We start from the raw sequence: 16,890 nt of genomic DNA, 5'->3' as shown, positions 1-16,890 counted from the left end.
GGATTAAGGACAAATAGATTTTTAATGGATTAAAGGGAAAAATAAGGTCAGAATGTGTTAAGATAAATTATAGGACAGAAAACTGAGGAAGATGGAAAGGATTTGCTGAAACAGTTAATTGAAGTGGAATACAAAAAAGGGAGGTGCGAGGAGGTCGCTGAAACAAGTAAATGAAAAGATAAGATATTGAAAGTATTGGATGTGTTTTTAATTGTTTTTGTTTCGTTTTGTTATGTATATGTAGTCTTTTTGTTTCTGTATTGTATTGTATTGTTTCGTTTTGTTTAATTCTTTTTCTTTTTTTCTGTAATCTTTAAACTCTTAATAAATATTATTTTTTTAAAAAAAGAAAGTGCTGAGGCAATAGGACTGTGTCTGGTTGTCCCCAGCTCCGCATTCCCATGTCTTGGACAAAGTGTTTTTCATCTAACACACAACGCCTGAAGTATGGAATCTAAACCCTTCCAGCTTTTGAAAATAGGACCGAACCTATGCATTTTTTACTACAGGCACAGGCACCTGTGGGTGTTATGACCACCATACAACTAGACATAGGCCAGGAAAAGGCTATAGATGTCTCACCAGGTGTTGTGTTTACTCACACACTAGCCCCAAATCTACTTAATAATAATAATAATAATAAAATTTATTTATATCCCGCCCTCCCCAGCCGAAGCCGGGCTCAGGGCGGCTAACAATAATCAAATAATCAAACAATCAAATAGTCACACATTCAAAATATTTCATTATAAAAATTAGTTAAAATCAAATTAATGGCAACCGATTAAGCAAGATTCTGTACAGGTTGCCAGAGGAGGGAGTCAGGCTGCGCCCTGACCAAAGGCCTGGTGGAACAACTCTGTCTTGCAGGCCCTGCGGAAAGATGTCAGGTCCCGCAGGGCCCTAGTCTCTTGTGACAGAGCGTTCCACCAGATTGGAGCCGCAGCCGAGAAGGCCCTGGCTCTAGTTGAGGCCAGCCTAACCTCTCTGAGGCCTGGGACCTTGAGGGTGTTATTATTTGCAGACCGTAGGTTTCTCTGTGGGGCATACCAGGAGAGGCGGTTCCGTAGGTACGAGGGTCCTAGGCCGTATAGGGCTTTAAAGGTTAAAACCAGCACCTTAAACCTGATCCTGTACTCCACCGGGAGCCAGTGCAGCTGGTATAGTACTGGATGAATGTGATCTCGCAGCGAAGACCCCATAAGGAGTCTTGCCGTGGCATTCTGCACCCGCTGGAGTTTCTGGGTCAGTCTCAAGGGCAGCCCCACGTAGAGCGAGTTACAATAGTCCAGTCTGGAGGTGACCGTCGCGTGGATCACAGTGGCTAGGTCAGGGTGAGAGAGATAAGGGGCCAACTGCTTAGCTTGGCGGAGATGAAAAAATGCCACCTTTGTTATAGCTGTAATCTGCACCTCCATAGAGAGGGAGGTATCGAAGATTACACCCAAACTCTTAACGGACGGTGCTGGCACTAATTGCACCCCCGCAAGAGATGGGAGTTGCCCCCTCAATCCCATATCGTCCCGCCCCAGCCAGAGGACCTCTGTCTTTGAAGGATTTAACTTCAACCGGCTCCCACGTAACCATCCAGCCACAGCTTCCAGACATCTTGTCAGTGTGTCTGGGGCCGAGTCAGGATGGCCATCCATCAACAGATAGAGTTGGGTGTCATCAGCATACTGATGGCAGCCCAGCCCAAAACTCTGGACAAGCTGGGCGAGGGGGCGCATAAAGATGTTAAAAAGCATCGGGGAGAGAATCGCACCCTGAGGCACTCCACACACCAAGGAGTGGTGCGATGACAATTCCCCCCTGAGCGCCACCCTCTGTCCCCGACCAGAGAGAAACGAGCGCAGCCATTGAAGGACTGTGCCCTGGATTCCCACGTCGGCAAGGCGGTGGTCCAGGAGTTCGTGGTCGACCATGTCGAAGGCTGCTGACAGATCTAGAAGAATCAGCAGCCCCGACCCGCCTCGATCCAGCTGCCTGCGGAGATCATCTGTTAGGGCGACCAGAGCCGTCTCGGTCCCATGACCAGCACGGAAGCCGGACTGGAATGGATCCAGAGCAGATGTTTCATCCAGAAACCTACCAAGCTGTTCAGCAACCGCTCTCTCAATCACCTTACCCAGGAATGGAAGATTCGAGACCGGGCGGTAATTGGATAGATCTAAGGGATCTAATGATGTTTTCTTTAAGAGCGGACGCACCACTGCCTCCTTCAGTTCCCCTGGAAATATCCCGGTGCCAAGGGACAAATTGATGATATCCCCCAGGGGGGCCCGCACCTCGTCTGGACACGCTCTAATCAGCCATGACGGGCACGGGTCAAGAGGACAGGTGGTGGGCTTTCCAGCTCGGAGGAGTCTGTCCACATCGGCTGGAGATATCTGGTCAAAGTGGTCCAATACTGAACCCGAGGACAGTCGAGGGGCCTCCAGTTCCTTTATTGTATCCAAATTGGCAGGGAGGTCATGGTGGAGCAACAGGACCTTCTCCGCAAAAAAGCTCGCAAATGCCTCACAGCTGTGTGTCAGATTGTTATTTAAATTTGGCTGTCCTTCAAGGGACGTTAAAGACCGAATTATACTAAATAATTGTGCTGGGCGAGAGCTAGCGGATGCAATGGAGGCCGAGAAGTAAGACTTCTTAGCGGCCTTCACTGCCATCTCATAGGTTTTCATAAAAGCCCTATAAGATGTTCTTGAGGCTCCGTCACGGGCACCCCGCCATACTCGCTCTAGCCGTCTGAGGTCCCGCTTCATTTTCCGAATCTCCTCGGTAAACCAGGGAGCCCGGTTTCTGCGGGGTCGCAGAGGGCGCTTAGGTGCGATCTCATCGATGGCTGCCAGGAGCTGGGTATTCCAGCCCTCAACAAGCTCAGTCAATGAGTTGCCAGGGGGAGCAAGGTCCCGCAAGGCTTGACGGAATCTATCAGGGTCTATCAGCCTCTGCGGGTGAGCCCAAATCGGCTCGCCACCTAAGCAGGGTGGGGGTGGAAAGTCAATCCTGGCTTTCAGAGCGTAGTGATCAGACCATGGCACCTTCATCGAAGGAGACATGATCACATCTATACCGGCGCCAAAGATCAAATCCAGCGTGTGGCCTGCATGATGTGTGGGGCCCGAAACAAACTGGGAGAGCCCTAGTGTCGCCATGGAAGACACCAGGTCCAGAGCCTGTGAGGAGGGAGTGGCATCAGCATGGAAGTTGAAATCTCCCAATACCAATAGGTTAGGGAACTCCAAGGCCCAGCCGGCCACCGCCTCCAGCAGGCCTGACAGGGTGGCTGCTGGTGCGCTAGGTGGCCGGTACACCAGCCAGACAGCCAAGCTCTCCTCGGAGCCCCACACTAGGCCAACACATTCAATGCCAGGGATCGATGGCGATGGTAGAGCACTTTTGACTTTTATTATTTAAAAAATACCTTGTTGGTAGCATCAAGGCAGCTTATTTTTTCCAGCAGTTCTACATTATTTAGTTCAGATGCTTGTTTGCCTTGTGATAAGTTTCTTGGAGTCAGTTGCTGCTGGTCTTCAAACAAATACTGAAAAGGGTGAGAAGAAAGTGACATTTGCTCAGATAAGGTTCCTTTTGCAGTTTGCTTCCATTGTTATATAGCTCAGCAGGGAAATGGACTGGTAAATGAAGAAGATTCACAGTGAGAGGCTGGCCTTGGGACAATTTAACCCTTCCAATTCCATAAACACAGCTTTCAAGTTCCCTGACATTTCCATTTTCTACCCAAATATCTAATTTTCCATCAGTTACTAATTAAAGTATCATTAATTATCCCCTTCCCCTGCTCTTCTAAATTCCATTTCTTGCTATTCATTCCTCATTCCTCCTCATTGTTCTAGCAAAACTAACCAGAACTCAAGTTACTTTGTTTCTTCAAGCTGTATTGGAGCTAGTATGTCTAGTACAAGAAGTCTGTGTGAGTTTATTATTAAAATATTTCCTGCTGCCTTTCTGACACACAATGACATTCAAGGCAGCTCCAAAATATTTGTTCTCTGTTGCACAATTTCCCCTCATACTCCTTTAAGTCACTAAGCAAGGAGTCTGATTCATGTTCATCAGCACAAAGTTGCCTCAACTCCATGACTTCCTACTGAGGTAATCTGTAGTCTTTATCACTTTCCCCATGGTGGCAAAAGCAAGGTCTGGCATTAACAACAATTGTGTCCTGTGCCTTGAAAGTCTGTACTGCAACCAGGCTCAGACTCACCACTGAGCTTCAGGATCCAGAGGTGTCTAGGGAATCACTGCCCAGGGACCTGTACCTTAAATAGCCCTAATCTGTGCTGCCCCTGAGTTGTGGAGTAAAATATTTCATAACCCTTTTGCTTCACCTGAGTGCCCTCCCAAATGCCATTAAAGGTCTGATGTATGGAATATCCTCTCTATAGTGAACAGATTTAGATTCTGATATCTGAATCTGTCACAGTGACGTCAAACAAATTTCCTGGGGAAAACCTGAATGGCTCCATCTTTCCCAGAGCACAGCCTTTTCTGAGTGAGGGCAATACACTACTGTTGACAGCTCTACTCAGACGTTTCTTGTCACAGCCTTACTAAGCTGTGTCCAAATTAATGAGTTGTTGTTTTATAGGGAAGACCAGGATCTTTTTCTGCTGCAAGCTGTTGATCACTCCTCCGCAGGTAAAAAACCTGTGTATTCCTAATAAAGTATGTCTAAAACAACAATGCTACTAATGTCCCACATGCTCCAAAAGCTGTACACACTTGCAGAAAAGTTGTGTACTGTATTAAGCTGCTTGGAAATTATTCTGTGTCACAGTAACAAAGAACAGAGAATGAATTCCAAGAGCTTTTGCTTGCTAGTGTTTCAAGGGGATGGTGGTATCGGCTCTTCTATCATTGCTTGTTACTTTATTGCCATTAAAATTACTGTTTTCATTATTTTGTAGTGCTTTTTCCTATTTGACATTTCTTGGTGTTTTTATGATTACTTTTATTTGTTAGTTTCAAATACTTGTACCCCACCATTCAGGACAATGGCATGACGAGGCGGCTTACCATCACAATTAAAAAGCAATAGATTTAATCAGTAGGTTGAGTAAAATTAAGCAGCCACTAAAAACAGCAGGTCAACATAAAACCATTAAAAGAAAAGCTACATGAGACAAGTCATTGGGGCTCATTTAAGGGAACCCAAGAGGAGTTTGCTGATTATTTTGAGAGGAGTTTCAAAGATCTACAGCCACTCCTTGGAGTAAAAACATATGTATTATTCAATGTATGGTGGAATTTTAAAACCAAACCACTTAGCTCCTCCAGGGGCGCCGACTTATAAAAAATATTGGGGGGGGGCCATACCGACTTATAAAAAATATTGGGGGGGGCCAAGACCTCCAAACCGCTGCTGCTGGGGGAACGAAAGGGGCGAGCCCCGGGCTGCCCCGACCTTAAGTGAACCTGTGAGGGCCCGCCCTTTGCGGCAGCCGATTGGCTGCCACCGTGGGCAGTGAATATTAATGAGCTAGGGGGAATCCCCGCTTCTCGCAGGGCTGACGCCAGCCCCGCAAGATTGTTGATGGGTTGAGAGCCCGCAACCCCACCCCCTCTCTAGATCGGGAGTGGTTTTGTTTTAACTCATTACTGAATGTATTTTAAAAGGTAACTATCGTCAAACAAGGAAAATAAAAAATACCAACATAATTTTGTGATTTTACAAAGCATAATATAACTAATAATTTTCTTAAATTATTGGGGGGGCGGAGCCCCCCCAAACGAATTTTTGAGGGGGCTCGGGCCCCCTCAGGCCCCATGGAGTCGGCGCCTATGAGCTCCTCTGTTTTTACCAACTAGTTTATTCCATCCTGTCTCCAAAAAAACAATCATAATGTACCTAGTTCTCACTCCAACTCCCTTTTATTACTAAAACAAGCCTGTGAGGCAGGTTCGGTTTAGGCAGGCTGACCCTAAGTGAAACTCAAGGCTCAGTACAGATTTGATTCTAGGTTTCCTCAGAGTTAATCTGACATTCTAGCCCTTAATGCTGGGCGGCATCATCACCTTGGCATCCTAAAACTGCATCAGTGTCTTACTTCAGATGTTAAGCACAGAATACAATATCTGGCTCAAGTACCAGATATCAAGTTTTCTAGCAGACATGTAACTTGGCCAGTTTCTGATTTTCCACGTACAGCTTTAAAGCAAGCCGTATCTGTATTAAAAAGGCCTCCTCTGTTGCAATTTGACAATGAAAGCAACCCTGGCTGGTGACAGTATTTTGTTGCCCTCAAAGATAAGAGTGTGGGTTTGTAAATGATCAAAACAGAAAATTAAATCCATTATCTTCTTAAAATTAAACACGGGTTATTCTCTGGCACAGTGGCCTTCAAACTCTTGCACCCAGCTCTTATGTTCAGCATGCACTTTTAATATTTTTCTCAAATATGATTTTACTACAACTGATCTGACCGTTTCTCTTTAGCTTGTCAGATCCACCCCACGGGCACAATCCGATGCACACTTACCTGGGAGGAAATTCCACTGTACTTAATGGGACTTAATTCTGAGTAAACATGCATGGGATTGCCAGGTAGCCACTCAAGTTATGGGTCAAAAAGGCCACAAACCAGCTGAAGGCCAACAGATTTGGGGATCTTTTCAGTGCTACTACAATTGCAGTCTTGTCATACCTACTGGCTTCAATTTAAGCCAAAGCTCTAGAAAAGGACCTACTTCTTTGCAATAGTGATAACCCCAAGGTTTAACAGAACAAGATTTTCTCAAGGTGTTACAAGCTCAATATAATCCTCAGCCGCAAAAGGCTTCGGAGGCTCAGCTCTTAATGTGAAGCTTCCACTACTGTGTTTAAAAGCAGTTCAGTGAGCTTCCCCTAATCAAAGCTGGATGATAACTAGATGAAAATGTCATTGTCACCAATCATTGGTATGCATTTTTTAAATTTTCTGCTGCTAGCTGAAATCAGCACTTATCACTGACATGAATCCAATTCGGCTGACATGGATGTTTCTAAATTAAAGATGACAGAGGCACAATTTCTTAAATACAACCAGAAGTTGAACTTAATGAGATTTCAAATCCTAGCAAAGCCAAGAGAATCCAGGACTCCATTGCATATGGTACCTAGAATGTTGGCAACTGCAGCTGACACAGTTCTAGGGGGGCTGCCATTAATTCAAGGTGACACACCAATTATTTAGAATATCTAAACTGCAGAAGTCTGTCTATAGGCAGCACAACCCCATATTAGATACCATCTGTACAAGGTCACTAAGAGGAGAGAAAATTGTCACAATGCTGCCAGGTGTACACTCGTTTACAAGACCACCCCCTCCTCAACCCATGCCTTTTAAGGGTTTCTCCTCCTTCAAAAATAATTTTGCCAACTTTGCAGTTTCACATTTTGTACTTAATTACATGACAGCACAGAAAGCGGGATTTTGTTCTGCTGCCCTGATGCTCAACACATGGGGGGGGGGGAGAGAGAGCACTGCTTTGTTGCACAAAGTCCAATACGTTTTGAATGAAATGCATTCTTAACGGTAAAACGAAAACAAGGATTTGTAGCCCCTTTACATGCGCGGCCAGCCGCTCCTTCGGAAACCTAAAAAGGAGCTGGCCGAGGGCCTGGCCGGAAAACAGGCTTCTCCTCCCCGCTCGGCTCCTTCCCGGCCCCCGACAGCAGCCCTTCCTTCCCCGCGGCGGCCCGGGAGGGCGCTACCTTCGGCCGCAGCGGGACGTAGTCGGCGCACAGCTCTTCCCACAGCTCGCGCAGCTCGGGCGCCTCGCTGGGAGCCCCGGCCGCCCCCTCGGGGCTTCTCCGCGCCGGCACCGGCAGCCGGCTCCCGCGGGGGCTGCGCACGGGCTTGCAGCCGAAGGCCTTCAGCAGGCTCAGCGCCGCCGCCAGGCCGCCGCCCGCGGGCCCCGACGCCAGCGACTCCAGCGAGGACGAGCCGGCTTCCTCGGCGCGCCTCCGCCTCCGCCCGTCCGCTTCTGCCTCCGCCGCCTCGTCGTCCAGGCTCTCTCCGTCGCCGGGGCGCTGGGACTGCCCGGCGCTCTTCGCCGCCGCCGCCCTCCGCGGCACCCGGCACACGGCCTCGTAGTCGGCGTCGGCCACGCGCAGCGCCGCGCAGCCCCGGCACCGTCGCGGGGCTCCGGGCGGCTGCTCGTCGGCGCGCGCCTCGCCCTCCGTCCAGCACTCGAGGCCCGAGAAAGCGAAGTCCTCCCGGAGCAGCGCCAGGTAGCGGGCGTCCCAAGCGCCCCCGCCGCCCGGCTGGCCCTCCGGCGGGGCCTCGGGGGCGCCGTTGGTCCTCCGGTAGAGGGCGGCCAGGCACAGCTTGAGGCGCTCCTTCTCCAGCAGCAGCCGCTGCAGCCGCTCCAGCGACAGCGCCTCGACGCGCGCGATGACCGTGTCGAAGCGGTAGACGCGCTCGAGCAGGAAGGCGCACTTGCCGCAGGCGAACTCGGCGCGCCCGTCGCGGGACACCTCGCGCCCCGTCGCGTGAGCCAGGAGCACCTGCAGGCTGGGCCGGGAGGGCGGCGGCGGCGGCGGCGCGGGAGACGGCGGCGCCCCCGCCGCCCCGTGGAAGAGCCAGCGCCGGTGGGTGCCGCACAGCGCCCGGCCGCACACGCGGCACCACTCCGAGCGCATCCCCAGCGCGGCCCCGAGCAGCCGCCCGCCGCCCGCCGCCCGCCAAGAGATGCTCCGGCCGCGCCCGCGGCAAGATGGCGGCCGCAGCCGGCCCGCGGAGGCTTCTGGGAGTCGTAGTCCCCCGCCCCGCCCGGCAGCCCCCGGAGCTCTCCAGCATCCCGTGCTCAGAGCAGCAGCGGGCCCAGCGCCCGGCGATGCAGACAAAAGCCTCCAAGGAAGGATGGAGCGAGCTTTTCCCTCCCACTCTGGAGGGCAGGACTTGAACCAATGGGCTCAGGGCAGTATTAGAAAGAACTTTCTGACGGGAAGAGCTGTTCCGCCGTCTAGAAATTGTGGACTGGCCTTTCTTGGAGGTTTTTAAGCAGAGCTTGGATGGCCATCTATCCCGGATGCTTCAGTTGAGATTCCCACATTGTGGGGGTTGGACTAGATGACCGCTGAGGGTCCCTTCCAGCTCTACAGCTCTATAATTACGCCATCTAAAATGAACTTTCATGCAATCAGGATTTAAATACATAGAACACAGTGACTTACTAAAAACCGGAAAAATAAAGTTTTAGGCAAACCTTAAATGTACAGTCACATCAGATATGCAAATTCAGATGCTTTGAGCTTGCATTATGTATGTGAAAGGGAAGAATTATGTATTGACAGAGCAGTGATGATGACACTGACTCAGTTTGCAGATAAAGCTAAGCCAAACCATAGGATAGTGTAAGCTCACAGTCCTCACAGACTGGCATCACTGAACTCCTCCCCCAGCTCTCCTGCTGCCATGCTTAAACCATTACTCAGTTTAGGGTGCTGTCTGAACCTGATCTCCTGGTTTTTGGGGGCAAACCACATGCCCAGGTTTGGATGGCACACTTAGCCAAACCACAGTGCAGCAGCAGGAGGACCAATAATATTAATTCATTATTTCTATGCCGCCCTCTGACCAGGTTGCCCCAGCCACTCTGGGCAGTTCCCATCAAAAAACTGTAAAAGCACAATATCACATCACATACTAAAAACTTCCCTTCAGAAGTCTTTTAAAAATCCCATAGCCACTTATCTGTTTGACATCTGCTGGCAGGGCATTCCACAGGGCGGGTGCCACCACCGAAAAGGCCCTCTGCCTGGTTCCCAAGGGAGGAGTACAGCTGCCAGGAATGTACCTGCTTGTGTTTTCCCCACTAAACAATAGTTTGGCTCAGCATTACATGTGAACTAAGCCATTGGCAATGTATGTTTGATTCCGCTAAACCATAGGAACACAAATCCCACATTAAATTAGTGCCTATGGAAAGAGGGTCATGGCCTTTCCAATAAATGAGCCACCTTTAATACACAGGATAAAAAGCCATTAAGCTTTAGGAACAAAGAAAGGAAGAGTACACTGGCTCTAACACACATATATAAATAACAAAGGAGAAGTAAGACAATTATTCTGTCATGAAATTATTACTGGAATGCTGCATTTAATTCTGTGACTCACAGAATTTTTTTGAAAGTTATTTGAAGACCAAAACATTTTTTATACTTTTAAAAGAGACTTAGACTGGAACCTAAGACAAATAATTGGCTTTCTTCCACCACAAGGAGAACAAACACAGTTTCCTTCCACATTAGCTATTTTCTCTGGAATCGCCTTCCTTTGAATACTCACCTTGATGGAGAACCCAGAGGACATTGTCAGGTAACTGCAGCTGACTGTTGTTCTTTTGTTAAAAAGTTAAAGGACCCCTGACAGTTACGTCCAGTCACAGATGACCCTGGGGTTGCAGAGCTCATCTCACTTTACAGGCTGAGGGAGTCGAAGTTTGTCCACAGACAGGTATCCAGGTCATGTGGCCAGCTTGACCAAGCCGCTTCTGGTGCAACGGAATACCGAAACCAGAGCAGAACATGGAAACGCCATTTACCTTCCCACCGGAGCCGTACCGATTTATCTGCTTGCACTTTTTGGCGTGCTTTCGAACTGCTAGGTTGGGAGGAGCTGGGACAGAGCAATGGGAGCTCACCCCATCGCTGGGAATCGAACTGCCAACCTTCTGATCGGCAAGCCCAAGAGGCTAAGTGGTTTAGACCACAGCGCCACACGCGTCCCTGTTTTATTTTGTAGGGACTACAAATTGCTCAAATGCAGTATTTTGTATGTAGAGAAATGCAATTGTTTCCCCACTTCCCCATTATTTCCTCCTGTGATTTCAGTGCAGGATGAGCAGCTACTAGCTATTGCCTGATATTATAAGTAATTAGTAACATAACTCCCTGGTCTTCCCATGTCACTGGACCATTTTATTAAGTACATTTGCAGCTCCATGCTTCAGGGGGCGATATTGTCTCAGTCCTGCTAACAGTCATCCAGGAATACACAAAGAGAGAGAGAGAGGGGGAGAGAGAGAGGAATGCCAGATAACAGCAAAGGCACCTTCTCACTCCTGGCAGCTTTGGGGCTTTTTATCTCTTTCTTTGTCTACTGGTGGACTTAGGTGGAACCATGCTGCTCCTCTGCCTGCATTCGCTGAAGCAGAAGCTTGCCTCTTTCAATTGACACTGCACATTAATGCCTCTGTAACAAGGGCTGTCGGCTCATCTGCTATGTGAAGACAGAATGGTCTTTCTATTTGGACTGCGGGGGGGGGGGGAGGTACTCAAAGTGTAATGTGTAGGTGAAAAGGCCCGTGGTATTTGTGAGGCTTCTTTCATTTTCAAAGCCTGTCTGCTTTACTCTGTATTAGCAAAAATAATAATATTTGGAAGGTATCTGGGATCTTTGCGGGGATTCTGTTACGGGTCCAATGATGCTTGAGGATTAGATTGGGACTGAAGGGGTTCTTGTTCATGCAAGGAGGCCACGTTGCCAATATCTGCACAGGTGGGAAGAGAAGTGGCAAAGGGAGGCAGCTTCCTGAAAACAATGATTCATGGCCTCTGAAGACCAGCGTAAACACTTCCCAGGCAGAGGGAAACATCTTGAGTGGCTAGAGAAGGGACCACAAGGAATATATACCCAACAGCAGGCCGTTTGGGCAGGCAGGATGCAAAAGAACCATTAGAAAAACAGCGCTTGCACTGGAGAAACTTCAGCTGCATTGTTACCTGCACTTTCATTTCCTCATGCTCCTGCAAACGTTGCAACAGGTTCTGCTTCTCTGTGGAGAGCTGCTCAAGGAGCTGCTCCTTGTCCCTCAGATTCCAAGCCAGCTCCTCAATCTTCCTGCAGAGGAAAAACATTCTGGTCACCATGGCTGGAAGCAAGGAACACTACGAGATACAGAGATACAGGGCAGGATGGCCATTTGGCATGACTGTGGGCAGTTAGACCAGGTCAGGACATCACAGAGGCAAATACAATGAGCTACGGATGGCTTTGTCTGCCTGTCACTCAGAGGAGCACCTCCTCCACCACCAACAAAGCACAAAACCAAACAAGCCAGGAGACTTGGAAGAACCCCGACCAGACCTAAGAGGAGGCGTATAGTGGTGATAGGGGATTCCCTACTGAGGGGAACAGAAGCAGTGATCTGTGGGCCTGACAAGATGTCTCGGGAAGTGTGCTGTCTCCCTGGGGCTAAGATCCAAGGGGGAGAAGCAACAAGAGGAACAGCCATTTTAGATCTGGTCCTAACCAATGTTGATGACCTGGTTAGTGGGGTAGAGGTGGAAGGATCATTAGGCGTGAGTGATCATGCTCTTCTGAAGTTTACTATACAGCGGAAAGGAGCAGCCAAGCATACAAGGACTCAATTTCTTGACTTTAAGAAAGCCGACTTCATAAAACCTAGGGAAGTGCTGGGTGAGATCCCATGGACAGTAATACTAAAAGGAAAGGGAGTTCATGATGGCTGGGAGTTTGTTAAGAGGGAGATAGTAAATGAGGCAATACCAATGAGACGGAAACATGGAAGGTGCCTAAAGAAGCCAGGGTGGCTATCTAAAGAACTTTTAACTGAGTTAAGATTAAAAAAGGATGTGTACAAAAAATGGAAAAGGGGGGAACCACCAAAGAGGAATTCAAACAAATAGCCAGCACGTGTAGACACAAAGTCAGAAAAGCTAAAGCACAGAATGAACTCAGGCTTGCTAGAGAGGTTAAAAGCAACAAAAAAGGCTTTTATGGGTATGTTTGTAGCAAAAGGAAGAACAAAGAAACAGTGGGGTCACTCAGAGGAGAAGATGGTGAAATGCAAACAGGGGACACAGAAAGGGCTGAACTCCTCAATGCCTTCTTTGCCTCAGTCTTCTCCAATAAAGAAAACAATGCCGACCTGAAGAATTTGGAGCAAATGATTCAGCAGAGGAAACACAGCCCAGAATAACTAAGGAGATAGTACAAGAATACTTGGCTAGTTTAGATGTATTCAAGTCTCCAGGGCCAGATGAACTGCATCCAAGAGTATTAAAAGAACTGGCAGAGAAAGAAAGAAAGAAAGAAAGAAAGAAAGAAAGAAAGAAAGGAAAGAGAGCAAATCCAGGCTCCTTCTGGCCTATTATTATAGTCAGCATGACCTTGAGAGAAAGAGATAACAGGACCACTTTTAAGCCAGCTGTACTCAGCTTCTCTGAAGTGATAACTAAATATAATGAACCTTCTGCTTGTTTCTTTCATACAGAGAAGCTTCCAGAACCCACTTGAATTAATTAAAATAGGAAAGATCTCTACCTTCTGCACTAAGAAATGCAAACTGACACAACTTTGGGGAAAATAAAAAAACCTATCCCCCAAATTTCTCAGAAGATTTAACATTACGGGTGGCAGACACAAACCGAATCAGTGGAACTAAACCCATAGAAACATACTTATTTTTCTCAGCCAACATAGCACTGTAGGTTTCCAAAACAGCCTGGCTTTTCCTGGTCTCATCCTGCAGCTTGGTGAACTTCATCAGCTCCTTGGTGAGTTTCAGACAGCGATCCTTTTCAACCTCTGCCATAGTTGCCATCCTCTCTGCTTTGGTCTTTGCCGACTGAGCTTCCTAAAGGAAGAATCAGAGATGAAATCAGCCAAAGGAATCCTGAAAGAGTAGGTGCCTCCAGTTTAGATGTCTCCTGTTGTGTCCAAACCAAAGAGACCTCATTCTTTCTCTTCAGAAGAAATCAGGAGGAGGCCAGCAGAAGACTGTGATGGATATTTACATGAGCCCTGTAAATGTTTTCCCAAGTGTCACCTGAAAACTGCTCTAGAGGAGGCACCTGGTATTTTCATCCTACTTGGCAGGCCACAAATGTCTTGGGAAGGCTCACAGGCAGGATGGATGGCTCTGAGAGGGGCTTGGACTGCTTTTAACACCTCATTGAAGTCATTCTCTCACTTGACATTGAGAATGAACACATTGGTGAAATCTACAGTCAACATTCAGTATGGAATGTCAGTACAGTTAGTCTGTCAAAACCACATCATAGAATGAGACCCCTTCACCCCACCTAAATCAACTTGGATATACATCGCTTCCTCTGTTTTGTACCTACAGAGTCTGCATCCACCACAAATGGTGACCAGGAGCGGTCAGAGTTCACATGTACACCATTCTCTAGCCGTAAGTACACTGAAGTAATGGTTTTCATTAAGCTCCTAGGCTGCAAGCATATTTACTCCAGAAAACAAATATTCCTCATCATTTAACTGAATTAGGGTTAGATAGCAAGTTCCATGACAATGCAGGACCACTCCTAAGGTTACATAGCTATTCCGTTTGAGAGGGGATCCTGATGAGATCAGGCTCTTCCAGCATGTGGAGGATTCTACACACATCTCTTGATGCATTCAATGCACCTTTTTGATGCACTTGGGACAGGCAGCCAGAGATGGCACTCACGCATGCAGCCCCTCATGTGCTATTTAAACACGGAGGGGGCATATAAACTGCCTTTGATGGGAGCAATTCTTGGAGCAAGGGTGAACAGAATCCACAAGTGAGAGCCACGGAACTCCCAAATCTCACACCTGAATAAACTGATACCCAACACTAGAACTGAACTTCCTCATTTCCCAACTGTCTTTTTCCAGGATAGTTACCCTCACTGAGGCTTTGTAAAATGCTGCTAATCTAAACAGAGCTCATTATAAGATTTAAGCTTTTGGAATTTTTTTATCGAATTATTATGCAAATACAAATGAAACAAAGAATAAAAACATTTCTACTGAATACACAAAGAAAGAAAAAAGGGGGAAAGAAAAGAAAAACAAAGCAAACACAAACAAAACATAAAAAACATGAGTATAATATAGCATAACTGTAACAGTCATTCCAGAATGTCATTTCTTTACCTGAATACTGACCCTTCTGGGGTGAATCTATTTCTATTATACTTTTTGTGTTTGCAGGATCTCATGATTGTACCCTACTACAATGGTTAGCAAAACACACACACATAAATCCCTGTAAGGGAATTTTCTCACCTCCTGCAGAAGGTGGATTTTCTTCTCCAGGATCTCATAGGCATGTTCATTCTGTTGCTGGTGAGAGATCTTAGCCTCATTCTGACTACCCAGGTTCCCAGCTGCTGCCCTGAAATTCATAGCAGTAGTTGGCAATATAGAAAAAAACACCCCTAGTACATGGCAGAAGGAATACTAACAAGAAAAGGAGGAGCCATGGCTCTGTGGAGACTGACTGCTTTGCCTGCAGAAAGACCAAGGTTCAGATCCTCACTGGCCCCTTTCGTGAAATGGGTGCCATGCAGCAGGGCTGGAAGTGGCCTCTGCCTGAGAACCTAGAGAGCAACCAGCAGGCAGAGCAGAGACAACACGAGGCTTGATGGAGAAGCCCAGCCCAAGGGAACTTGGTGCGCTCAAAGCGAGAGATCAAAGTGACGAGGGACAAATGTTTTTGCACATACTGAAAACTCCTTAGGCCAGGGTTGAGGAACCTGTCAATTTGGGGTTATAGCCCAATCCTAACCACAGATACACAGAAAAAAATTACATTTATTTCACTGAGTTTTACTTCCATGCAAACCTAACACAAGCGTTCCTTGTACATTAATGCTTGGAAGAAATCAAACTTGAGTCCACTTTAAAGTATGACTAAATCTGGATCCAACCCAAAGTTCTTCTGCAGCTTGGTAAAAGAAAATGTGCTTTTGAACAGAAAGTGCATTTATCTTAGACCTATTCAGTCAAACTCCAGGGCACCAATGCCAACTCAAACAGAGCAGAGCAACCCCCAGAAAGCATGTTTTTAGGGTTCAGTTGCTCCCTCTGCTCGCCAGCCCTGCGAAAAGAGAAGCAATGGAGTCCCAGAGCCTGCTTGTTTCACTCAGTGACTTAATCAAAGGCTTTCATCCTAGTGACTGCAAACTGTCCCCAGAGACTGGACGAGAGAACTTAAGAAATGAATATACATGTCTCATTGTACCTTACAAGATTTGTATTTTCCCTATGGGTCCCCCTCTAGGAATAAACCACAATGTAAGTTGTTGACTATGCTTGTCTGTTGTGGAATCTTCTTTCTTGTAGTTTGGATCCATTGCTTCGTGTCCGCTTCTCTGGAGCAGCAGAAAACAACCTTTCTCCCTCCTCTATGTGACATCCTTTTATATATTTGAACATGGCTATCATATCACCCCTTAACCTCCTCTTCTCCAGGCTCATTTAAATGAGTTAAGCTGAGGATTTAAGACTGTGTGGAGATAATTTTCTAACCAAAGCATGTTTTAAGGAGATTGTGGAAAGTATAAGAGGAATGACGCAGCAAAAAATAGTGTCACCATTTTGGCAAGTTCTGTCGAAAGACTTATGTCTGGGAGGAGGAATAGATCTGTTTTCATATTGTGGGTGAGCCTCCTCAGAGGAACTAAAGAAGGCGACAGATTTGTGAGACTGATGATGGAAAGAGTGCTCTTATTTATGAAAGTGATGATATATAGAAACCATCTTGACATGATGATTGGACGAACGGAAAATTCACACAGGATTATAACTGGTGTTTACCTGCTTAAGGAGATTATCAGAAGAGATCATAAAGAAAAAAAGAAAAATATACGAACAAGATGAGATGTGAGAACAGCAAGATAGGACTGGATAGAATTATGAACATTATTTGGACAGATTTGTGGATATTAACACAGCAGCAAGAAGATGATTGTAATCCCCTTCGGAACTTGAAATATGGGTCCCCCCAACAAAAAATTTAAAATTCGGCTTTGTAATTCGGAATTTATGTGATGTGATTTGATTTGATTGGTCGGTTAATAAAAATTATTTTAAAAAAATAAAAAATGAAAATTGTCCCCAGAGCTTATGTTTTATTGAC

At 47.0% G+C, this 16,890-nt stretch overlaps 1 protein-coding gene across 13 annotated transcripts in view; it reads right to left on the bottom strand.

The window, feature by feature from the left end:
* The window catches only part of PDE4DIP (phosphodiesterase 4D interacting protein), a 105,473-nt gene that overhangs the window by 54,351 nt on the left and 34,232 nt on the right, over nucleotides 1–16,890 (bottom strand). For 11 of the 13 annotated variants that reach the window (XM_083743717.1, XM_083743726.1, XM_083743719.1 and 8 more), the window contains 4 exons: nucleotides 15,036–15,144; nucleotides 13,436–13,611; nucleotides 11,735–11,852; nucleotides 3,428–3,547 (listed from right to left, as the gene is read on the bottom strand). In XM_083743717.1, the coding sequence (XP_083599843.1) occupies nucleotides 3,428–3,547; nucleotides 11,735–11,852; nucleotides 13,436–13,611; nucleotides 15,036–15,144 (523 nt within the window). Of the gene's footprint in view, nucleotides 1–3,427; nucleotides 3,548–7,720; nucleotides 8,659–11,734; nucleotides 11,853–13,435; nucleotides 13,612–15,035; nucleotides 15,145–16,890 lie in introns of those variants that run through there. The other 2 variants (XM_083743722.1, XM_083743727.1) reach the window with 1 other exon arrangement.

This window comes from Podarcis gaigeae (assembly GCF_964106915.1).
Source record: "Podarcis gaigeae genome assembly, chromosome: 6".
NCBI lineage: Eukaryota > Metazoa > Chordata > Lepidosauria > Squamata > Lacertidae > Podarcis > Podarcis gaigeae.
Note: the sequence above shows the minus strand (reverse complement) of the source record. Positions and strands in the feature narration are given on the sequence as shown.